This window comes from Parasteatoda tepidariorum, chromosome 2 (assembly GCF_043381705.1).
Source record: "Parasteatoda tepidariorum isolate YZ-2023 chromosome 2, CAS_Ptep_4.0, whole genome shotgun sequence".
Lineage (NCBI taxonomy): Eukaryota > Metazoa > Arthropoda > Arachnida > Araneae > Theridiidae > Parasteatoda > Parasteatoda tepidariorum.
Window position 1 is genome coordinate 47,649,831 of NC_092205.1, and position 26,818 is coordinate 47,676,648.

Here is a 26,818-nt window from a genome sequence, read left to right on the forward strand (position 1 = left end):
TGCTAGTTCTAGAAAATCTTAGCATTAGAACCAAAGTTATTAAGAATGATATCTTATTTTATGCACTGTATAACATCATGTAATGCATAGAAATTAATAATCTATATTGAGTTAACTTTGTTCTCTTTATTAAATACTTAATCAAAAATGGATGAAAACTGACATTTGTATATTTTTGAGTTGCGAGTGATGTTATTCTAGACGGAGGGAGAAATACTTTTAAATATGATTTTCAAATGGTTAATGCTAATTAATTAGCAGGAGGATTTAATATTCGCTTGTAAGCGTAATACATTCATTTGTAGTTGAACAATATCTATAGAGATTCTTGTTTAAAAAAGAAACAAACGCAAATTTAGATTTAAAGGGCTTGGTTAGATTAAGACCCATTTAAGATGTTTTAAACATTTCGATTTTAAAATTATTTAAAACATGCCGGACGTCACTAACCTGTCGTATGATATTGAAAAACTATTTTTTAACGACCGAAGATTAAAACAGATGCTAAATTATATCGGTAACTAAAAGTATGAGGAAACTTATCAATTCATAAAAATAGTAACTATTTATTCAATATAAGACATCCGCCTTTTTTTTTTTTTTTTAACTTGGTAACCTTATTGAATAAAAATATAATTTATTCTAATCTAATAATTAAAATGAAACTGTTGTTATCATGTAAATATTTAAAAAGAATGAAAGGCCACAAGCTAAGCTCAAACAAAAAAAAAGAAGAAAAAATATTTGATTTATAACAAGGTATTTTTGCATACTAAATCAAAAGATTAAAAAATGTCGGACGACATCCAAGGAACCAGCCTAAAACGGACAGTGCGTAGAACTAGTTATCACGCCCCCCTGATCCAAAGCTTGTATTGGACACAAAGACACAAACAAACTGAAATCATCCTGTCCGGCCATGTTAACGTAGTACTCTTCAAGAAGTTTATGATAATTTTGATTTCCTTATTTTGCTTCATAATTGGATTTTACCATCGAAATTTTTCTTTTAAAATTTATTTTTCTGTTTTGAACATTTAATCAGAAACACTGGAACGCTAATTTATATTATGGAGCCTGTTTCAAAACGTCAAAAATTAATCGGAAAAAAAATTGTCAAGATTACTTCTTTAGCAACAGATAATCAATCAGGTAAATATCTTTTACTATAGTACATTTTGCATATTTCGTGATATAATAGTCTTGGTACCAATAACGTTTCCATATGGTTGCAGTAACTAAAAAATTTATGCCTATCGAAAAATGTTTTAGTTGTGGTGTTCAGATCAAAGGTAAAATGCCATTCGAAATATTCGATAACACGTATCGTCTACTTTTCAACTATTTTATTTCACAATAGATCGTATCATAAACGTTTATTCTCAAATAATATGATGTGCAACTTAATGCAGATTTACGAAGACAAAATTAAATTCGTATTTTGTTGAATATGAATGACGTAAAAGTTCAATAACATCAGTAAATTTAAAATGCTTCAACTTTATTTGTTTCAAACATTGCATTAACTTTATCAACATATTGATAATGATTGACTTAAATTTTCATTTTTGAATTACTGAAATGCTCTGCTTTTGAAGCCCCACGTTTGCTTCGCGTTCATTGTTTCTCCCTAAAATGTCGATATTTTTCACGAAAACAGATACATTGTTGTTAAATATAAATATTACGCAAAAAAAAATTTCGTTAATAATATATATATATATATTTATATAAAACGATGAACTTTTAATGCTGATTGAATAATTCAATTCATAGTTTATTTAAAAGACTAATTTCAGATAGAAAAACCACTAATCACAATAATGATATGTAATCTAAAAAATAAATTTAGATTCTAGTGCATCAGTATACTATAGTAAAATTCTTTTCGCATTAAAAATCTGTTACAGGAAAATATTTTTTTTAAATGATTACAAAAATTGAAGCATATTCAGTTATTTAAGCTATCTAAGGAAAAACAAAAAATAAAATTAATTTTCAAAAATATATTACTGAATTAATTGACATCTTGATTATTTGACATAAAATTAATATGCACCATAAGTAAATTTTGAATTTCATACACAATATTTTGAAATATATACGTTCAGTAATTCATTCTTTTCCTCTAAATTAATATTTAATTTCCAATTCCAAATGTTCTCACAGTTTTAACTTAAGAATTTTATAAATATTTCAGTGAAAATTCATTTTTAATAACAATAAAAGCTCATATATCATCATGTAAATCTTTATAGATTGACATTCGCAGGCTAGCGTTCAAGCATACAATTTTATGTTCGTTGCAGCACCACTAATTTGCATATAGTAGTTATTTTTAGCAATTCTTTTTCGACAACATATTCAAATTTTATTAAGATTGGCTTATTTTTGGGAGAGTTATAAATATTTTTGTATTTTTTCCTTAATTTATGATAATCACTGTAGTTTGTGAGATATCGTCAATAATCAATATAATTCTTTTTCACTGATATATTGGATTAACCACAATGAATTTTGTAAATCTGACTTCATATCTGTAATTAGCGATCCTCCAAAACTTTAAGAATTACAGAATATACAGCTTATCAAAGCTCGTCAAGTTTTGGCCAGCTTTCCTTCGATTCAGACTACTGTACGTCAGTGGACCCAATCCAGATACGTAACACTTACCCCTTTTCTGAATAACTAGAGCACTCTAATTTTAAATGGAATTCTGTGGGGAATGACAATACATATTTTAATTGCTGCCTGACTACTACAAACAATTTTTAAAGTCATTTTATTGGCAAATATAATTCATTATCAATTGAAATTTCGACCCTCATCAGACTAGCTAGAGTGATCGTATCTCAATTGAAACTGCGTGCCTGATAACAAAGCTTTAATGGTTTTTCGACAGTCATAAGAAGTTTTCTGCATGTAGAATTAACCGTCAATCAATATTTTGACCACGTTCCGATTAGTTAAGAATGCCCAGATTTCAACTTTAGTTCTGTTTCTGATGACAATACTGCAAATTACAATTAATTCTGGAGGAAGCAAGTGTTCTAAACAAAATTTAGACCCCTCTTTTTAGGGAAATTTTATTTAACATTTTCTGTAACACGAACGATTGAGACCATCTGAAATGTGATCATTTGCTGATTCATCCATTGGCACAGTATAAAGCACGAAATTCTTGCATTCAAATTATATGGTACTATGTTTGTATTAATCAGATTATCCACATACCTCGCTAGCATCAAACAAGCTGGCATTTGAAATAACTTTACATGAATCAATTACATTGAATGCACACACAGGATTCCTCATCCAACATTAAAAAGATTTTTTTCCCCGTTATGCTACTAACACAAATATTACTATCAGACAACTTATTATTATTATTTTTTTTTTTTAAATAACGCTGCTGGAAATATAGTTTCGCGTTTGATCCCTAAAATTTATCGCTTCGAATTAATTAATATTAGTTTATCCAAAATACTCTGAAATGCAGCAACATACGCCTATGAAAATAACAAAATGCCATATATCCATTCATTGTTACACTTTCTGATTTTTTCTTTAGTATGAAAGAAGGGCGAGGGCATTTTTGAAGAGAAGCTAATTAGTATTTCTCAAGCTCGGATGAAACTGGCACTTTTGTATTCAGAAATAAGAACTCGGTGACTGATTGACAAATTTGAGTTTCTCTACGAAAAGGTGGAAATTAGATTTGTTAAACCCAAAACTGTGAAGTGGGTACTTGAAACGATTGAACAATACTTATGAAATTTTTTTAAAAAATTATTATTTAAAACAGTAAAAAGTAAACAAATAAGAGAAAGAATATGGAATTTTGCAAATATGCCGAACGACCAGACAAAATTTACCGAAGAATGAAAATTTTTCGGAGGTCACCTCCCATCCCGGTGCCTTTGATAGTGGTAGTAAATTGACGTTGCAGGAGTTAGATTTTTAAAAATTCACCTTATTGTTAAGAGCTCTGATTAGGAAGAGATCGTCAGAAAAGTTACATCTCTATATATCCTGCCAACCCAAACCCGATTTCCAGGACTTTGCCTCGGACACTGGTCAGTTTAAATAAGTATGAAAAAGTAAGTACAAAATTCCTATTTCAGTTGTTAAATTTGAGTTGAAAATTAAAAATTTAATGTGTCAATTTTCTTCCGAATTAAATCCGAAATTCTCGTCTACAGGACGGGAATTTCGGAAACTTTTAGAATAAATATCTCCCCGGCGATGTGTCGTCGGTGATCCCCTCGTCTCAGTAAACTGTTCGTAAGACATTGTTCCAAGTAGAACACCGAAGTCAAGCATTACTGGTTACGGTCAGTGTGCGGGAAGGTGACCACTTTGATTTAGGCTACGCAGGGACTGAGGGTGTGCAATATCGGTCCTCGTTAATAACTGTTCTACAGCAAAAGATCTCGACTTCACGTGTAGATTGGCCTACCAAACAGAGAGCTATTCCCTTCACTAATTATCAAAATCGTGATGCATGTCTTCAGAACATTTCAGGGATGTTTCCAGCTGTAGTGCGACCCTGGTGCTCTTTGTGTAGCTCTAGTGCGACGTAAATAAACTACTACAACCCTTGTCAGATTAATCACTTACTTCTGAAAACTGTTTGAGTTTGATCCCATTTTGCAACCGATTCTTATTCATACAATCTAATTAAAAATACCCGATTAAATGGAAAATTAATACTCATATTCATTGAAAATTTCAGATTTCTTGCTGCGTCTTTCTCACGCCAGTCTGACTAAATCACGAGTTTTTTTAATATATTTTTTATCTGTTCAGAATATAACCATAACTGTGTTTATATGGAATGATCTGTTTCTTTTATTTTCTCAGGAAAATTGCAACTCAACCATTGCTATTGAAAATTTGTTTACGTGAGGTTTTGTTATTCTATTTTTTACAATTAAGTAGTTTATGCATTCTTAATTATCTTTATGATGAACAATAATTTGTAATTTATCAGAAAATGCCAAGTGTTAATTTCTGCTGAAAAACATGCCATCATAAATTTGTAAGGTTTGATATATTTGTTCGATTGAATTATCTTTGTTGTTTGGTGCTATTTTATTTTGGAAAATTATATTTCTTAATTTAGTAGAAAAAAAATTTGCTCATTTACCAAAACATATAACTACGTTATTGTCTGATTCACTTTTAAAATCAGGATTCATGTCTATCAATTAAAGTGAATTATTAACTCTAAATTATTTTTTTTTCTTAGATTGTAAATTAATTAAAAATGTATTGAAAGTCATATAATAATACATAATATACATATAAGTCATATAATATACATAAATATGAAAAAGAAAATTGTTAAATGCTTAGCACAGATATTTGGTTATTTTGTCATTTTAATTTTGAAAATTATAAGTTTATAGTTATCTTATTAATTAGAAATCACTTACCAAAATATAGAAATTCGTAATTGTTTTATTACTATTAATGTGCATTTAGGTACTTTTAAGATTCTATAATTTATTGAAGGGATATTTCCTTATCATTACCTGTTTGTACCAACCACAATGACTTAGAAAGTACCTCTGCTCTGCTCCAGTACTTGCAATACATTTGAACTAAATTATCATCATGCATTTTATCTTTTTACATAGTTAAAAAAACGTAATTTTTTGATATAGAAGGATTTAATTAGTTGTATTTTAAATCAATAATGGAATTGCTTGAGATGCTAGTTTGATAAGAACAGAACTGAAACACTATTTTTGTAAGAAAGACGTAAACCATGAAATCAAAATTTATATTAAAACCTTCTGTTCAATAGTTAATAAGGATATTCCTTTTTGTTTGTGAAATATTAGCTGTTTTGTTATTTCTAATAGCATTAGTGGTAAAAACAATTGTGAAAAAATAAGGAATAAAATATAGATTATTAAGTAACTTAATGTGAAGGAATTGTGCTTATTAAAAATGATAATTCATTCAAATGATTAATGATTGGTAAGAATTTTTTAAAAATGTGTTCAAAACTGTATAATTAGAACCAGTTAATAACATAAATGTTCCAATTCTCCTAAGATTTTTCAGTTGGTTGACTTTCTTAAAACCTATTATAAATGCTTTTTATGAAACTCTCTCTAGATACTTTATATTAGCTTCTTTTTTTCCTTCTTAAAAGCATCACTGGGAATGTGAAAAATTAAAGAACAGAATGCAGATTATTTAGTAATTAAATGTGTTGGCTAGTTTCTCTCACGTTAATATGTATATGGAAAAAAAAAACCCCATTTTGAACTAATTAAAAAAAATATTCAAATGGTAAGAATTTTTTTAAATATGTAAATCATGTGTTCTAAACTGTATAATTTCATTGTTCTATGTGTAGGTTAGATTTTAGTTTCAAACTTTTTCAAACGGAATAATTGAAAGTGCATACATTTACAAGCATTTTAAATTTAAATGTTGATGTTTCTAATTTACATGTTGTACTAACAGTATTCATCAATAAAACATTATTTTTTGCTCTTTTAGACTTTATTTCAAATTTTATAATTTTTAGATAATTAATTTTTAATGTAACATTTTGTTCTTACATTCTCTGTTTTCTTTATTCATTTATTTATTTATTTGGTCTAATCATTTTAATCTAAATGTTGAATCTGTTAACTAATATTATAACAAGCTTTTTTTTTTAAAATTTAATTTTAGTAAATACTAATCTTCACTCATCATGGGGAAAAATAATTAGTTTAAGGGTGAAAAAATAAAGAACAAAATAGATGACAATTACTAATTTTTTGATGTGTACCATAATATTTAATTATGCAATTGCCCTGTGACAGAATCACAGTGACAAGACAACATTGTTGCAAAATGTTACTGAGTTTTTACAGAAATGTTTTTCTTTTAAAAAGTAAAAAATGTTAGTTTTCTTCAGACATTTCCACGTAAAATATGATTCATACATTTAGATAATAACTTCTTGGCGCACCCAATTTATGCCGATAGTATCGTAAATCAATATAATGTGTTAATTGTATTTTTGGCAATTATTGATAGAAAACTCCTACAAACGAAATTTATTGGCTCACATAATTAATAGCAGCAAATAAGTGAGCATATGTTGTACTAAACATTTTAATTACAAGTTCAGCACGATACCATATGAATAGGTTAGAGACAAAAATGACATTCAATCTCACTTGAACAATATGAGTTTATTATACTTACATATTGTCTTGATTATATAATTTTAAATCTTGAATTACTTGAAGTTCTACTTATTTAAAAAAGTGGATCAATTTGTTGCCAGAGATGGCTAGTTATTAATAATTTAACACTACTATGCAATTCACCTCTTAACTAGTTTGGGAGTTCTCTTCGGTCCTCTATGACCTATCTACTCATAACAAGGTATACCTACATTGGGCACCTTGATATATGGGCATTTTTGGAAATGAGCTGGTTGATGAAGCAGAACGGGCTGGCTCTAGTGCGATTTTCTAGGACCCTGAACCAGCCTTGTGAATCTATCCCAAATCATCTATATTCAAGCTCTATGGCAAAATTGCCCACGTGCAATGGCACAACTTGTATGGTCAGAGAGAAGCTAAGGAGCTGAACCGTGACTGTCCTAGTGTACATCAAAAAGAGCTCTTTAAGCTAAACAGGAACAGTTTGAGGAAGATCATTGATCTTCTCACTGGACATGGCACCCTCAGGAGACACCTATACATAATGGATATTGAATCTGATTCTCTTTGTTGTGGTTGTCATCTTGAGGGGGAGACATCACAATGTATACTTTGATTGTGAGGTCTATTCTGCTCAAAGATTTGAGCATTTATGGCAACATTGCATTAAGGCATGGGAACTGCAAGACGTACCTGTCACGTGTTTGCTGAACTTCATTTCAGCTATAGAGCTTTTTTGTTAATCATGATTTTGGGGTTTGGGTACAATAGACCTCTTGTCAATGTGCCCTGCTCTTTGGAGCTGCCCAACCTCTAAGTCTAACGCTACTACACCATGGTAAAAACTTTAGTTCTTTATTCTAAAATCATTAATGAAATATTTCAAGTCTGTTTTAATCTTCATTAAATAAATGATGTGAATAATGACGTGCCTATTTTAAACTTTTATATTTAATATTAGCAAATAATATTTTTTAACCTATCTTCAGTATGCTTATTTGATCATTAAATTTTAACACTATACTTATTCTATGTGTCTATTATGTTATTGTAAGATTTTTGAACATTTTAAATAATCATGGTGTTTTTTAAAATAAATTAAAAACCTTTTAACCACCTTTATATAACATAACTTGTTCTTTATATAAAATATGTTTCTTTATACAAAAATATATAGCTCAAAGTTATTTTTACCTTTCTATTGTGTAGACCAATTTTTAGTGTTTATTCCTTATACAGAAAATAAAAAAAACTGAATTAAAAAAAGACTTTTATATTACTCTCTCCTTTTAACACTATATTTAGAAAAATGCAATATTGGTATTTTTTTTATAATGTGAAATTAAAAAATATTTTATTTTTTAACAAGTGTGCTTATTTAATTTAATATTTTAAGCATATTAAAAATTTTGTTGTATATCTTTAAGTATACTCACTATTTCTTTAAATACAAATGTGAAAATTTCAAACTGAAGTGTTAAAATAAGTTTTGATGAATCCTCATGCTGTTTATTTTTGCTGACTAACTGTGAGCATTATACATCATTATTATTAAATGATTTCTTTTAGTACTTATTAAAATATTAGTTTTTTTCTTCCAGCAGGTAGTATGTCGGAGAAAGATTTCAATAATCCATTTGCTGCTTTATTTCCTTGTGGTGAAGAAAGTGATGCTTTTAAAACAGGCGTAATTTCATCAGAACTTATTGACAGACCAAGTAAAAGTGGTGCATGTAGTTCACAAGAATCTACAAACAGTGAAATGCAGTCATCTGATACTGTTGTTCCTAAAACAGATGATGGTGATAAACATCTGGCTAGCCATTTTTATGAAGATGTATTTCGAATAACTCTTTCAAAGGGTATTGATTTCTGTTTCTCTCTTTACTACTGAAATTTATTCTATTTTAGAAGGAAAGGGGAAGAAATTAAAACATTAGTACTTACTTTAGCATACATAGTAAACTTTAGCTGCATTATCAATACAATAATAACTCTCTTCAAAAGAATAATATTTGTGGTCTATAATGATATTCTGCATTTCACTCAACTCTCTTAGAAATTTCAATACTCTGATCTTAATTTATTTTAAATTTCTCCCCAGATTTTTATTACTCCTGAATGGCTGTTTTTCTGTTAACAACAGGACTTGATCCATCAAAGACTTAAAACCACAAATAAGGCTTTTTCTTCTTGTGTATGGATCTTATTTAGCTTTCTTTGCGTCTACCACAAATCATATTTGCAATGTTAGAATTTCTGTCTCACTAAAAGAGCGCGGACATTCGTCTGGATCTGTGGCGGTGACTATGGTAACATGACTCTTTCAAATAGGGGTGTGGGGTTACTGTTTTGGAGTGGTTTAGGCTCTGGTCAGCAAGAAAAAGGGAATCTTTCTTCTGTCTATGGTGTTAGTCCCAGAGTAGAGCTACCCTTCCTAAAATGCACCATTCTTGTTTCCATAACACCAGACAACCTCAAACTTTGTGGCGGGAGGAGTTCTTAGCTTAAACAAACTGTCATATTTGTTTTGTTATACTATCTTTTTATTAAATTTGGTTGTTATTAAATTTTGGCCTTTTTACTTATTAAATCATTTTATATTGAATCACTTGAAAAAGCAACAAACAGTATTAGATAGGTAATTTATTACGTATCAGAATCTCTTGTCTAATTAACAAATGAGTTCTTTTTCTCAAGGTATTTTTGAAATAAATTTAAGTGTTTGCTTAAGTAATGATATTCTCCAATTTATATTTTTAAATTTATTTTTGGTTATTTTTATTTATGTATTTTATGCCTTTCAGAGCCTTGCTGCAGTAAAAATGGTCCTATTTCCCTTGTGTTCTTAAATGAAGTTCATCATGCTCTGCGTTACCAAGTGGAGTTAGATGAAAACTGCATTGATCGAGTAGGTTTTATTTAAATAACAAAATTTATATTTTGTTTACCTTAATATAGTTTATTTTACATAAACTCTTTTTTTTTTTTTTTATTGAATACAGCAAAAACTTTTTAATTCTATGTTCTAAATTATATTTATTGGTACATTTTAAGCAGTGAGGTAGAAACAATAATTTTTTTTTTTAGAAATATTTTTTCTTTCATAAATTTTTCAGATTTCTGTTTAATTTCCCTAGTTTAATTCTAACTCAAGATTGTAACTACTTTCTTAATTTTAAATTTTACTTTATAGGCAGTATTTGAACGTATGTTATTGGAAGATCCTGCCCAACACATTGTTCGTAGAAAGAATTTCCACGATGATGATAACATTGCTTCTGAAAAAAGAGTCATGTTCTATTTATATCAATCTTACCATCGACTAAAGTCAACTGATTTTAAGGTTTGTTCAGTTTATATTTTTATTTAACTTATGATATTTTTATTTAACTGTAATGGGTGGCGACAGAATAGAGAGAATTAGGAAAAGTAGGGGAATTTTATCAGTTTGGAAAAGTTCAGGGTATTGTCATGAGATTCAACTAAAAAGTCAGGGGAAATGAATTAATTTGAGTGTGAAGTGCCTAAAAATGCAATATTTTTCAAAGAAAAAATTGGTGTTATTATAATTTAAAAAAAAGTTTTTTTTTTCTCATCTATAAGGTAGTATAAGTGTTTTATAATATTTTTTGTTCATAAGAATAAGGTATACATGAAAATTATGCCACCTGTTACAAAAAATAAGAAAAGGTAGTGAAATTTTTTTTTTTTAGTGTTTATGACTACCCTAATTAAAGGATATAATTATATTTTATCCTACCTTAATTAAAGGATAAGAATATAATTGTATTGATTATTATATCCTAAATAAAGGTTATAATAATCCTAATTAAAAAAAATTATAATTCAAAATTTATTTATTATTTTTGCTTGTCTCAGATTAAGACACACATCTGAATAACAAAACAGAATTTTTTTTGATAAAAAGAAATTCATTTTGGAGTGCTATTGAGAAGCCCAATATCAAATATCATGTATTTCTAATTTTCTTATCAACTAATATTTCATAATGTAAATTTTAACCAGAAATATGTTTTGAAATATTTGTTTCTGACAAGAGTATGAGATTAATAATCTTTGCTCATTGAATAATTTTATCATTATTATAAACTGGTTGCTTAGTTTTCAAAGTGTTTGTTGTATATTTTTTCTTTGCCTAATTAAGTAAAATGGTCTGGTGTTAAGATCCTTCCTGCTCCCTTCCTTAAAAATTTTCTTAACTCGAATTATGTTAGACCATATAATTTTTTCAACACATCTTTTTGCACATTATAATGTAATATCAGTTTTTTATATACAAATACATTATTCTATTGCACATTATGCAGTAAATCTATTGTTTTTTTGGTCTACAAAAAAAAGGTTCTTGAAATCTTTTAGATAATTAATATTATTCATTTATTTATTGTTGAATCAAAAGTCTTATTTAATGTTGTTAATTGTTTTTGTCATCATTTCCCCTAACTGTGAAATGTGAAATCACACACTCACTGTTCTTTCTCTGAGAAAAGAGACTCTTGGTTTAATTACTTATGCTGGCTTTTAACGTTTCAAACTTTTAACGTTTAACGTTTCAAAAAATATTTTTATCAAATAACTTGTAACCTAATTTTCTTTACATTTTATTATAAGTTTTCTGGAGTAAATGTTGTTAAATTGCTGTAAATCTGGTATATTGAAAAGTTGAAGCTTTTAAATTAATTTTGTAGGCACTATATATGCTGAATACTATAAATTTACTAAATACTTAAAAATGTTTTGAAATAATCTGCATTTCTCATAATTAGGACTGGGCGATATTAGAAATTATATATCGTGATATATCGTCAGTTTTGCATCGCGATATAGCGATGTATCGCGATATAGTATTTTTGAATTTCATTTACTTTAAGGCACAGAAAGTCAGATTTCTATCAAGACTTCATACGCATATTGATTTAAATCAATTTATAAATTTGAAAATATATATGTTTTGCTAAAGAAAGATATTAAATAAATTGACTAAGATGTACAAATCTTACTTAAAATATTTATTGAAAAAATGTGTGTAGATACAGAATGAAATATTTGCACTTCTTTATCGTTTATAAGGTATAAGCAGTCTTAATTTAAGTTAACCCCTAAAACACCCTTAATGAAAAAAAATATTGTTATTAAACAAAAGCTGATTTTAAAATTTCAAAATATATTTTAATTAAAATAAAAGTTAGATTGACTAAAAGCCGAAGTTTAAAATTAAAAATGTTCGAATTTTAAACTAAAAAGTAAACATAAGATTTGTAATAATTTCTTAAAATTTTCGTTCTCTGAAAGATTTCTCAGTTTAAAAATAAAAAGGGAATTTTATAAAGATATCTAGCTGAAATTATTGAAAGAAAATTTAAAAAATTAAAAAAAAAGTTTGTTAAGAAATTCATTATACACTTAAAACAAAGTGTTAAAAATATTTTTTTTTTTTAAAAAAAAAAACTTTTTTTAACAAATCAATATTTGCTTGTACTATTATGCGTAAATAATTACAGAATTATTAAGTTCGATCGTAATGTTCAAATTCTTAATGAAGAAGTAAACACAAGTTTTGTTATATTTTCTAAAAATGATCACGCAAATAACAAAAGATTTCTTAGTTTAAAAATAAAAAAATAAATAAAAGTGAAATTTATCAATATATTTACCTAACAGCATAGGAACAAAATTTAAAAAATAAGTTCGTTAAAAAATTATTTGTATGCTTAAAACAAAGAGCTAAATAAATTTTAGAAAAAAAATGCTTCTTAAACACTATTTTTATTATTATTTCATATAAATAATTAAATTAAATTAAATAATGACCGAATTATGAACGAAAAACAAAGTAAGGCAAAGTTTCTTAATTAAATTCTTAAAAATAAAAACAAAAGAATTGTGATATTCGGTAATATATTTAGCTAATTAACTAATAATATAAAACGAAAATTAAAAAAAAATAATGATTTTACTCTCTAATAAAACGAAGTAGTAATTGATAAAAAAAAAAAAAAAAAGAAATGAATAAAATTCGCAAACTTTTCAAATTCTTTTGAACAAATAAAGTTTATTGACTTATGTCCAAAAAATAAGTTTTGTTTTAACTTTATTTCTAAAAATAAAAACAACTCAAGATTTATAAATTTAAAATCAGTAATAGAAGCCCATTAAATTATTAGAAGTTTTATCCGAAAGGTTTTTAATAAATTAAAAGAAAGTAAAAAAATAACCTAACAAATTTATTTACTTTGTAATTTAATTCCTTATGGGTGCCTTAAATTAGATTTCCGATAATTTTCACATTTAAAAATATAAAAAAAGTTTTGTCAGAAAATAAATAAAAAACTTACCTAATTAATGAAGAAACTTTTCTTTATAAATTCTTTTCAATAATAGATTGAGTTCAGAACAAGGTTACGACGGCGATCACGAAGTTAATCCCATTGAAAATAATCTACAAGAAACGATTTCAAATCGCGAAGTTGCGAAAACGAACATGTGATATAACGATATAAGTTCTCAAAAGTGATTCTGATTCTACCGCTCATCAGTCAAGGCCGCCTCAACTTAACGAAACAATATCGTCTTCCACAGCGTGAGTTGGCATCGGAACGTAAGAGAAAGTCCTTGCATGTATCGCTATATCGTTATATCGTCTTCTTCACTCGACGGCTTAAATCAGATTTCTGATGCATCGCTTGGAATGAAAGTCGCTGTATCGGTTTGCCGATATAGGCGTTAAATCGATATGTCGCGATATATCGATTTATAGCCCAGTCCTACTCATAATATATATTTCACATCTTAACTAGATTTAAAAATTCTTAATTTATTTAATCTCTCCAACTACCATAAATGCACTTTGATATTATTAACGTTAATAATGGTATACAGGGTTAAAAACTTGTGCTGAGAATAAAGCCTGGCTGATATATTTGGCTCTTTTGGCATAATTTTTTGTATATGTTTAATTTTCACTTTTAAATGAATTAAACATATTTAAATAATTTATGATATTTCTACTTTTAACTTAATCACATTAAGTGTAGTTATTAATTAGCTTTTCTCACATGATATAATGATAAAAAAAATAACTTTTTGTTGGAGAAAAATTGAATTGAATTCCTAAAATAACTTACTTGATTTGTTAATGACAATAATTGAAAAACAAAATATGATTTTACAAAATTAATTGTTTTATTTTTCTGTAATTTTCCTAATTTTTTAATTTTTCTCTCCCTCTCAGATTGTTTAGTTGATAATTTGGTTTTCAAAATTTGAACAGGGAAATATTTTTAAAGGTAGTTATTTTGCTTTAAGAAGAGTTTTTAAAAAAGTTCCACCTTAACTAGTCTCCGTTTTATGTTAGCTTTCAATTCTTGTTTCATAACAAACATATAAAATGAAAGTATTAATGCCTAATAATCTATAGCATATAATTTTATGAAGCATTTAAAACCTATGTCAATGGATGTAAAACTTTTACAAAGTATGAATGCTTTGAATATTGATTGCTATTGGAAAAGAAGAGAATAGAAAAAAGTGACAACGTTCTCTCATATCATCCTGTGATTTTTTCTAGGATTCATCTTCTAGATATATATCTTTTTGGGGCTGGAATTTATTTATTTCCAATTGAAAAATTTCTCAGCCCTATAATTTTAGTAGTTTTTTTTTGTGTGACTTAGCATTGTCAAGGGTTTCTACTTTATGAATTAATTGATGTTTTTTTTCCTTTAATGTTTAATGTTTGTTTAATTAGACATTCAAGTGCATTTTTGTTTCTAATTCTCCACTGTAAATTGCTTATTTGAACTGACCCAAATTTTTTTTTATAAACATATACAATAAAACATATAAAATACGTTATTTTCATCTTTATTCATAAAGATTTCACTACCATAAGTTACTATAGGCCTAATTACCTTTTTTATAAATTTTATATTTAAATTATTTAGTTATGAGTTTTTTCTTGAATTAGTATTGGTAACATATGTTTCATTTTTATTTATTTATTTTTCTTTTGAATTCTTAGATTAGACCATTGGAAACAGCACATCATATAATTGTGAATCAAACTGCCTCAGCACTTTGTAATCCTGAGTTATTTCCAGATTCCAAACTTGCTGAAGACTTCATGAAATTATTTTTGCATTATCATGAAGAATCAGGTTTGTATCTTGCTATTACCAATTAAAAGTTAAAGTAATTTGCGTATAATGTCATCAGGTTTTATTATGAAAATCAAAAGATACAATTGATATTGAAACTCACTTTTTTGTAAACTTTAATTTTCAATATGCCAATGAAGATGAAAAATAATTTGCGGTGAAAAGTTTCTCCTGTTGTATATCTTCCTCTTAATTGAGGGTATCTCACATTATCCCCCTCAATAATTTTAAGATTTTATTCTCACTTTTTCTTTTAGACTACAAAAGAGCAGGGTTCGTGATTTTTTTGATTTGAATCGGATTTTTTTGATTTAAATCAGATTTTTTTGATTTTTATTCAAATACACTGTAAGAACTTTGATTTATGATTTAAAAAGCTTTATAAATGCTGAATCAAAATTAAAGTAAGATTAAAAATAAGTTATAACAATATTTTAGAAGCTCTAACTACCTAAAACAATTTTTCATTACCTATAATACATGGCTTTTAATGCATAACAATCATTTTGAAACAAATGCATGATTGAAATTTTAAGACTAGATGAAATAGAGAGTTTAAAGAATACTTTAACTATTAAAACAAAGTTTCAATTAGCAAACTATAATTTTAATTCAAAATTGTGATTTTTTTTTACTTGTCTTGATTTTTAAAATGACAAAATTAATGTAACAGAATTCCTCAAAAAATAAATATTTAATCTATGTATTTTAATATTAAAATATTGATTTTTAATCCTATATCAAAGAAGATAAGTTAAGCTAAAAAATATCTATGTACTCAGAATTTTTTTTCACAAAATTTCTTTAAAGAAAATCTGATAATGTCAAAGAAAATGTAAACATATTATGAGAAAAAATACTGATTGATGAAAACAGACAGCACAATTCTAATTCTGGGTTATTTAATTTAATGACATAGACATTTTCATTCTGTGATTTGAAATTAATAAACACAATATGAAGGATAGCATTAATACAATAGTTTGTTATTTATTGCTAAACTGTTTAAAAAGAAACACAAGTTTTCCAGCTTTCTCATTTCCTAAGCGATTGCGCAGTTTAGATTGTACTAAACCAAATGTCGAAAAAACTCTTTCAACAGATGCAGAAGAAGCTTGTGCTGTAAATAACTGTGAAATCATATCTAACACAGCATTTTTTACCTCCACATTCCCGGCAATTTGAGATTTCCACCAATCTATAGGACTTACTTGATTGACAATATTAGGGTTAAAAAGGAACTCGTGAAAGGGCTCTGACTTAGCTTGATATTTAAAAATAACAGGCATTATTGATTGTGGGTATTCTTCATTTATGAAAATTAAACTTTCTGTTTTTTCAACAGGGGTCAAGTTAATTCCAGCGTAACGGGGGTCTAACAAATTTGCTAGAAAATGTGGTGGACCTAACGCCTGACTATAGCGATTTGAAAATTTTGCTAAACACGCTTTATCAAGATTCTCATCTTTTAGATCTTTTTCCAATTTTTTCCAAATATCAACAGCTTTCGAAATGGTGCAATCTTTCTGTTGCATTTTATCCAAAGCTGTAGAAATGGGTTTTAAACGCCTTAAAAGTTCTTCAGCACTTCGCTTGATTCCAAAGTTAGTGACTTTTTTATAAACATTATCATCAATATCTTTGCGATTTTCATCGCAAACTTTAACAATGATTGACCAGTTCCTCAAATAAGCAGAAATACAGTCAGCCATTGTATTCCAACGAACTTCTAGTGGTATCACTAATTTCAATCCCCCAGCTTCTCTATATTTAGCATTTGCCAAATGATTATTCCGAAAATATTTCACTATATGTAATATTTGTCCTTTTATATTTGGAATATTTATATCTTCTGCAAAAAGATTTAGCAAATGGGCGGAGCAGCCATATGTGATTAGGTTTAAATTAGGATCACTTTGAATGTTGGTCCGCATACCCTTCACATTGGAAGCATTATCAGTGACACTGCTCCGAACGACACATTTAAATTCATTTTCACATTTTATTATAGTACTTTTAGTAACTTCTGCTAAGTACTCTGATGTGTGCGAACTGCCGGATGTATCAATAGAATCCACTAAATAATTTTCACCTTTTTCAGTGGTTACAACAGCACAGAGTATTGGTTCATTGTGGACATTTGACCATCCATCTATGCTTAAGTTCACAATTTGTTCATTTAGATATTCATAACATTTGGCTTTCTCTTGGTTATATATAGAATCTAGTAATGCACCACCTATTTCTACTTCATTAGGAGCAGTATAACCTGGTCTCAAAGCAGAAATCATTTTTTTTAAACTGAGGGTGTTGAACATGATGAAAAGCAGAGTTGGTTGCATAAATATACTTAGCTACTTCTTCATCCAGGCTTTGTTTTTGTGTTTTAGTGGTTTTTATCACATAAGCAGTCATGCTGGTCTGAACGTTATTAATATTTTCCATCTCAGTTGCTTTCCTCTTCTTAGTTTTTGTTGTCTCTAGCACCTCTGTATCTTTGCTAATAGCTTTTTCTGAGATGGGTGGAATTTCAAGTTGTTCATTTTTATCCATCTCTTCCTTATTACAGGGCAAACATATTTCCACATGCTTTTTTAACCTTGCTACTAAACCCATTATAACTTTTCCACAATTCTTGCATTTAGCTTTTACTCCTTTTCCTGAAAATGTAGGCTCTTCATCAAAATAAATCCAAATGTCATTCTTTTTCCTTCCTGCCATTTTTCTACTAAGTTACTCAAGGACTGCAGACTTCCTATTTTTCCTACTTTTATTATTATTTCAGCACCCCTCTTTTTCTCCTATATTTTATATTTTTTAAAAAATCATGTCATTTCTGCTATTTCTTTAATGCACAGTGATAGCCAAGGAAACAGAATAATGACTCAGGGTAAAGTATTGCAACTGCACCTGTTTTTCAATTCCTTTGTTCTGAATGGGGTGTGAGAAGGGGGGAGAACATGGCAGAACATGAATTCTTTTTACTTTGCAGCTTCTGTCTGTCTATTCTTGTTTGAGAAAAAAAAATTGATTATGACTGGTCAGCTAGAATTTCAATTAGATATTATTAAAAAAAAAGAAGCTGAAATGGGGAAAGTTTAAAAGATAGTTTGCTCTAGAAATCATGTTCTTTATTTCATTTTTTTAAAGAAACAAACTATGTTGTACATTTAAATAAAAATTTGACAGAATTAAAGATCAACTAAATAAAAATCTTTATATTGTACATTTATTAATTAAAAAAAAATTGATTTTGTTACAATTTCAGATTTTTTGAAAAATAATTAATTAATAAATGTGCTTATTCCATTTTAAATGTATGTAGTGTGTTGTAACTTATATATCTGTTATTAAAAGTAGTTTGCATTTTCCACCAATAAAATATAGTGTAGATTTTAATTCCATGCTTTTTCAATTAAAAGAGTAGAAATTTAATTAACATAATTTGCATTTTTTTATGAAAAAAAGTTCATGTTTATTAATTACTCTCTATAACTATGCAAGCCTATATTAAGACTGCATTAAATGTTTACTTTAATCTGAAAGATTTTTAAAAATGTAATTTCAAATGTGTTGGAATTTAACACACACCAAGAAAGTAATTTCAATAACTAAAATTAATTAATGCTGCAATTTATTTAAAATGAATTTTAAAACTAAGAAAAGAAAATAATAAATGTATCAATAATTAATCACTGTTTTTTAACTTTTTAAATCAATATATATAAAAAAAAATCAGTTGATTTAAATCAATGATTTTTTTAAAAAAATCATTTGATTTAAATCATGATTTAAATCGTGATTTAAATCAACGAATCCTGCAAAAGAGATATTCTATATTTTTTTAAAAATTAAATGGTTTTAGATAGGATATAATGTAGCAAAATTATATTTATAAAAACTTCTAAAATTTCTCTGAAACAAAAAAAAAAGTGAAAATTTTATTTTTTGTGCAAGTGGTATTTTTAAAAACCTTTAACGGATTTATTTATTATTTAGTTTCAGTTTGAACGCAACTATTTTAATGAAACAATTGGGTACAGTTAAATCTTTATGCTACAACTTTGAAGGGAACATTTTAGTTAAATACTTTTTAACAGTAAAGAAAATAAATGTAGTGATATTTAAAAAATGTTAAACATGTATTTACTTTAATTTAAAAAAAAAAAAAAAACTTGTTTCAAACAATCCTGATATTTTTGCTTCTTCATTTGATTTTACATTTTGCTAAAGTATTTTTATTTCATCTTTCATTTTTGGCAAATTTCCTCTATATTGGTAGGATGTTCTGATACAGGGGACTGACAAAAGCTGGAAAATAGTTAAGCAATTGAGCATTACATAAAATTTTGAAAAATTGACCTTGTGATGATGCTTGATTCATGAATCTAGTTTATGATGATTAGTAATTTGAGAATGTAAATTTTTTGATGTGAATTAAGTTGCAATTCTTTGGTTTACCAAACTTTTACTAGGCTTTATAATATAGTTAAAATGCCATTTGTTTATTTTTCTCTGTTTATGAGTAGTGCAAATAAATAATGTATTTTCTTAGGTCACTGTGAAATTTTGTCTCAGTTTTTGATTGATGTATCTACATCCATTATTGAACTTGGGAATGACCTAGTGTCAACATTGAAATCATCTTTTGTTTACTTACAAACTAAGTTTTTACATACTACATTATCGGACAGAAACTTATTCAGATATATCGATGTTTTGAATTATTTCACTGGGTCAGAAAATTTGATCAAAGTAAGTTTTCTTAAACTTATTCTCAGATAATCTAAACAAAATGAATAAAATTTATATGTGTGTTTAATTAGTGCGTTTATAATGAATGATGATAAATTAAATGTAGAAGGTTGAGATATGTTATTCTATTACATTATAAAGCTGTGTGGAGAAGGTCTTAAGTGACTTTTTAAGCTTTAAAGTTTATCAGCTTTGAGCTTTAAAGTTTACAATCTGAATGCTTCTAATTGGTAAAATCTGTATATCCTTGTTACTCGTTTGACTATTAATGTCATTGTATTTATTTTATAATAACTGTGATCCGATTTCTTTGAACTTATTATTAAAACTTTATATAAAATTTTATTGAAAAATTGAAAATTATAAAATAAACAATCAATCTTAGACCAAATAATGTTACTTGTTGCCAGACAGGGACATCTTAGAATTGAAACTAATAAAAAATAAAATGATAAATTCTGATATTATATGTATCTTATGGCATTTTTATTTGCTTTAAAAAAAAGGTTTTCTTATGTTAATATTCATTAACTGTTTGTTGTCAAATGTGTTCGGTGCTGTCTTGCTATCTGAAAACACTCTAAAGAATCCCACTGAGATTGTCAAAAAATAAAAACTTGACCAAAAAAAAAAAAAAAAAAATCTATATTGCAAAGTAAAAAAAACTAAAATAAGAGCTTTAACCATACATTTCTATTTTTTTACAAAATATGTCACTAAGGACCTTTATCCACAAGTTCTTCAATTTGAAAGGAATTTTTAAGTTCTTAATTTTTATTTTCCGTTGAGAAATCAAAATTTGATTTTAAGCTTATAGATTGTTTATTAATTAAAATTGGAAATAAAGTCAAAATTATTTTAATGCAATTGTTTTTTAAAAGAAATTTGTTTAGTTAAGGATTTACATTACTACTTTATAAAGTAATGATTTAGTTTAAAAATGGCATACCAATAAGATGACCTCAAACTTGATATTTTGTAATAATTTTTATTTTATTTTTTACTTACATGTGCTTCCATATTTTCTGCAGGGAATTATTAAGTATAGCATGCCAAAAGAAATAAAAAATGGCAAAGCTTATCAGAACAGTTTATTGGGACTTCCTTTGGGTGTCTCATGCCTTCCAAAAACAGAAATTGATCGTTATGAATTCTTTCAAGATCCGTCAAGGTATTCTTCACAAGATCATGCTATCATGGAAGAAAGATTATCATTGGTAACTATTTGTTTCATTGCTTTAAATGTTTTAGCTTTATTAGTTGTGAAACGACCACCATTTAAACCGGAGTAGTTAAATATGTTTAAATATTTTTATTTAAATCCATTAATATTTAAGTGTTTTAAAAATATTTTATTTAAATTCATGTGATAAAATATTTTTTTAATTAAGATAAATATGTATATTTCCTGAAGTATTTCAGTTTCTGTTGGTTTGTGAATAAATATTGTATTGAGGAACTAGTAAATTTTTTTAAAATATATTTTTTTATTTTCTAATTTGTTGAATTATCATACTCAATTTAATAAAGATTTTTTCCCTTATAGCCCTTAACAAATCTTGCAAAAAAAATGCATCAATTCTTTGATAAAATACTGAGGAAATCAGCTGAAACTCGGGAGATGTTGCTGCAATGGCTTGGAAGTTGCTTAGATGCTAATAATGGTAAGAAATTAATCATAATTTCTCTGTTTATTATTGTTATTTTTAATATGCTGATCACTTTATCATGATATTGTGGTAGTCTGTGGAAATAAATAAAATTTGAATTCTGCTTCTCCTGCTAGAAGGAAATAAATTTTTTCTAGTTATTAAAATATGATAAAATTAAATGATTTTGATTAGTAAACATATGAACTTCCTAATGATAATTTTAATTGTTCATGTTTATAAACTGCTATATTTAAATAGGGGGAAGGTACTTTCCCAACTTATACATGTTTTGTTTTTTAATTTTTGTCCTAGCTATAAAAAAACTATTAGCTTGTAATAAATGTTTTGCAACTTTTTTTTTGGCTGATTCAATCTCTATATTGTAAGCATTGAAGATATTGAATTAATATTACATTTATTCCCCAATTTTGCAAAAATATTTGAGTGTTTTCAAATTTTTATTTATTAATGTTATGTTCAAAGAAATAAATCTGGTTAGTATTAATAATTACCAGCAGTTATTAGCAATCACTATCAATTTAATTATTAATAATTACCAGTGAAATATTCATAATATAGTGATGAATTCTCACAAATTATTCAGTTATTCCCCAACTTTTTTGGTTATTATTAATAGTATTATAAATAACTTAAACATACTTCTGCCTCTGTATGACCCAAGTAACATTTAAGAAAAAAATGTATGAAGTCTGGGTCTATGCATAAAAATTCTTTTATCTTAAAACAGACATTAGTGTAGGAAATACTGAACTAGTGTATAACTGGTAATAATTCTTAACCTTAATAATTATAATAAAAAAATATGTGTAAATACTGAGCAAAAGCCCTTAACATTGAAAAATATCTGGGAAAAACAAGGGGAACAAAATTAATTGATATTGATGTTTGCCCCATAGACCAGCGGTTTTTAAAATGTGTTCTGATGAACCCTAGGGTTCCAATAAGGAGTGACAGGGCTTTGGAGAGTTAGTAGAGATGCAAGAGTAAGCCAGTTATGCTTTTTAAAATCTTTAATTATATTTATATCCAACCAATAGTATTATGACATCCAAGATTGTCGCAGAATATCATTGTATCTGTTTGTCAACAAAACAAATAAGAAAAACGAAGTTTCTATAGCAATAAATTTATTTTAAAAACATATTATGCCGATAGACATACTCTCACAAACAGAGTGACAAATGAGTAACGAAAAGAAAGAATAAATACAAAATAATCGGCTTCAACATTAGCTTAAATATTCTTTAAACAGATAACGGATGAAGTCATGATCCACACGACAATGACCAACCGCAAATGAAAAGAAACTCGCCGATCCCCGCAGACCATGACGTTACTGACGTAAGTTTAATGCATGAGTCTGTCATCTTAAAGGACTGATGAAAATCGAACCTATAACCTTTTGTTATTTAATCAAGATAAAAAGCAACCCTTTTAGCGTTTATTTATCCAACATATTTCCCATCCAACTTTACAATTCAAATTTTCCTGATTACCAGTCTTGACATTTTGCTTAGTTCTCTTACATTTTCATTTCTACAAAAACCATAGTTTAGCTTCATTTTCTACATTTGCATATACTAAAAACTAATTCAGAATTTGACAAGATGCTGCTACAGCCCTTCAAATACAACTGTTTGATATGAAATCTAATTTTAAAATTAATATTGATAAAATGATAAAATTTCATTTTTCTCATTAAATATTATCAAAATAATTAATAATTCTTTGGTTAATATAATCACAGTTTGGTTAATATAATCACTTTTAGTTTCACTACCAAAAAAAGAAAAAAAAATAATACAATAATAATAAATTGTAATTGCTACTATAGTTAACATTTAAATTTCATTTATTTACCAAACTTCATTTTTAATTATCAGAAATAACCAGTCTATATTCTTATAAATAGATAACTTATCAGTGTATTGGTTATTAATAGCAATTAAAGCTTATTATTGATAGTAAAAAGGACATATTTCATATATAGAACACATATATTATCATATATTAGAAATTTACCCTCGCCACTTCACTATTGGTGGCCTAATATTAGTTTTAGTAATAATTCTATTTAGAAAAAGTGAGACTGTTTTGTTTCCGAAACTGAGAGTCAGAGCTTGAAACAAGGTCTGCAATTGACAATTAGTATTTCAGTGCTCAACGGCAACAGTATTATAAACAAAAAAAGTTGAAAAAAAGGGGGAACATTTCTGATATATTATTTTTCATTTTAATGGCTTTTAATCATAATTCGTTATTAGAACCATGGAAACATAATGGTAACGTTATTTTAAGTTAAAATTATTATTACTTTATAATAAGTATGCTTCAGTTTTTCCTACATTCTTTTATGGATGCAGTCACTATAATGCTCTTTATATCACATCTGTTAAAATTTAAAAACTATGCATATTTTTTGTGAAATTGTTGGCAAGCAAACATTTTAGTCTAACTACATCAATTTCTTAGTAGTTTGAATAAGTCCAAACTCTTTGTAAATTTTGTGAATAACAAAGCATTTACTTCGTTGTAGTAGATTGAGAAACTATGAATATTACAAATTTTATTTTGTTTTTATTCTTATTAATTAAAACAAAGAAATTAATATTGTATTAAATACACACTTTGTCTAAAACAGTAAGTATTTGAAAAAAAAAAGTTACTTTTTTTAAAAATATTTATTTTACTAAGAACTTCATTATTCTAACTTCTATTTTCATAGGACGTGCCAAAATATGGAATAGTCAACTACCTGAAGTATATGCTTCTCTTCATGCATCTGATGGTTTCATGATTAATCTAACAGCTGTGCTGCTACAATTATGTAAACCATTTACTGAGCCATGTCATCCAAAATTATTCAAAATAAGTCCTTCCTATTGTTCTGCACCAGTATCAACTGATTCCAATAAAAATGGTGTTCACATTAAAAGTGAGTTTTATTTTGGGAGATGCTTATTTATTATCTTTTGCAGAGTATTTTAAACATATTCCGAAATTCACCAATGAGTTATTTTAGTTTTTCAAATTAGATATGAAAGATGGATGTACAACAAACAATCAAAACAAAATGGATGTAAATCAAAGACGAGATAGTAAAAGTCTACTGTGCAGAATCCTTTATAAGTGAATTAAGTAAAAGGAAATTGTAAAAACTAAAATATACAGAAGAAATAATAAAAATTTTTATTGCATGCCTCTTAACATGAAATTTGCAGTAAATTAATTAAGCAAATATTTTGAATTTTATTTTTATTTTTTTTTTTAAATAGTAGAAGTTATGAAATTACATTATTGTAGATGATTATATCTTGGAAATTACCAGAGACTTATTTGAAATTTTGTATTTTAACGATAAAAATTATGTTGATATGCATATTAGAAAAAAAAAGCAATTATTATTATTGCAGTTTTGTACACTTTATTTACTGATTTTTAAATTTTATTTTGTTGCCCTTTATAGCAGTTGCCTTTTGTATTTCCATAATATAACTTGCCATTCCATGGGAAAATGTGTTTGTTTTATCCTTATGAAGTTTATTTTATTAGTGCTGTAACAACTTGTACATAAACAGCTTTATGATGATACAGCAATATTCTTGAGAATTAAAAAAAAAAAAGAAATTTAAGTAAAAATTTTACTTTAATTATCAGTTTAACTACTACAATTTTAGATAACTAATATCTTCAGCAAGTAGCATATAAATTCCCTTTTGAAACTTGGGCATTTTGAAAGATTTTTCTTGTTATAAAACGATCAGGAAAGTAAGAAATCATTACAATAAACATTTTCCCACTTATGTAATTGAGTATTCATTAACAGATAATTTTATGCCAAATTCATGTATGAATACTTTTAAAATATTTGCATTCTCTTAAAGCATTAACTCTGTTTTTTCACCTTAAGGCATCTCATCTGAAACCTGCCTCTTACCCAGAGATGAACCTATGACTGTAGAAGATGTGAAATACAATTTTATATCTGAAATATTTTTTGCCACCCACTATGCTTTTTGGATTGGATTTCATGTTGTGTATGATAGAATTCTGAAATTAAATCAGGAATTAGTGAGAACTCAAAGACTTTATGAAGAAGCCCGATCACAAGGAGGAGAATCTTCTGAAATAGTTCAAAGAATCAAAGAAAATATGGAAAAGGGTAAATATTTTTACTTTTGTTATATTAAGGATTTTATTTAGTTGCCATTCGTATTGAAATATCAGGGTTCCCACGGTCCTTGAGAGTCCTTGAAAGTCCTTGAATTTTTTTTGCTAAATTTAGGTCCTTGAAAGTGCTTGAAAAACGTCTTAGGTCCTTGAGAAACTTGATAGGTCCTTGAATTTGTCCAATACTGCCGGCGGCCCTTTTTATAAAACACCCGCGGATCTTTATCGTTCTTTCTGTTTTGTTCCCGAGCTCTATCACGTGGTTTTTAACGCCACCGTTTCTAATCGGGCCTAGCGTCTTGGTGTCTGCCAAGCGCGCGGAGCACAGCAGACAATCAATGCGTTCGGGGCGAGACTCCACTTCATCTTCTGTCGCATATGCTTAGATCTTTTTTCTTATCAAAACTGGAATACTCTCGAATTTCGTAACAATATGTACCTTGTAGTTTTCAATAAATTTCCCGTTTTACCATCCGCACTTGTCCTTACGTTTGCGTCATTTCAAAACTTTATTGTAAAGCGTATTCGCAAAGGCCTGGCTTCGCATTTGTGTGATGTAGTTTAGACTAGTTATGCCTGGGAAGTGCTATTTTAATCCCCAATGGATGGATAATCAAGCTTATAAAGAATGGATTTTATCGATGCCCGGAAAAAAGTTCAGAGCCAAGTGCCGATTATGCATGAAGGAGATCGATATCGCGAAAATGGAAGAATCTGCTCTGAAATCACGCATCAAAGAAAGGTGAAACAAAAAGGCAGTCTCATGCCCTGAGTTCTCTTTTTCCAAAGACATCAACATCTAATTCATCTGGTGTAAATACTCCTTCAACATCGTGTGCTTCATCGTAATAACTTTTAT

The 26,818-nt window shown here is 27.4% G+C and overlaps 1 protein-coding gene across 1 annotated transcript in view; it reads left to right on the forward strand.

The window, feature by feature from the left end:
• Positions 1 to 898: 898 nt before the first annotated feature.
• LOC107441297 (ubiquitin conjugation factor E4 A) overlaps positions 899 to 26,818 on the forward strand; it is a gene marked incomplete in the record, with an annotated part of 39,067 nt that continues 13,147 nt past the window's right edge. The window contains 10 exon segments of the mRNA XM_071177551.1: positions 899 to 1,152; positions 8,786 to 9,043; positions 9,989 to 10,092; positions 10,378 to 10,527; positions 15,226 to 15,361; positions 19,917 to 20,116; positions 21,148 to 21,333; positions 21,663 to 21,780; positions 24,515 to 24,724; positions 25,700 to 25,951. Of these exon segments, the coding sequence (XP_071033652.1) occupies positions 1,071 to 1,152; positions 8,786 to 9,043; positions 9,989 to 10,092; positions 10,378 to 10,527; positions 15,226 to 15,361; positions 19,917 to 20,116; positions 21,148 to 21,333; positions 21,663 to 21,780; positions 24,515 to 24,724; positions 25,700 to 25,951 (1,696 nt within the window).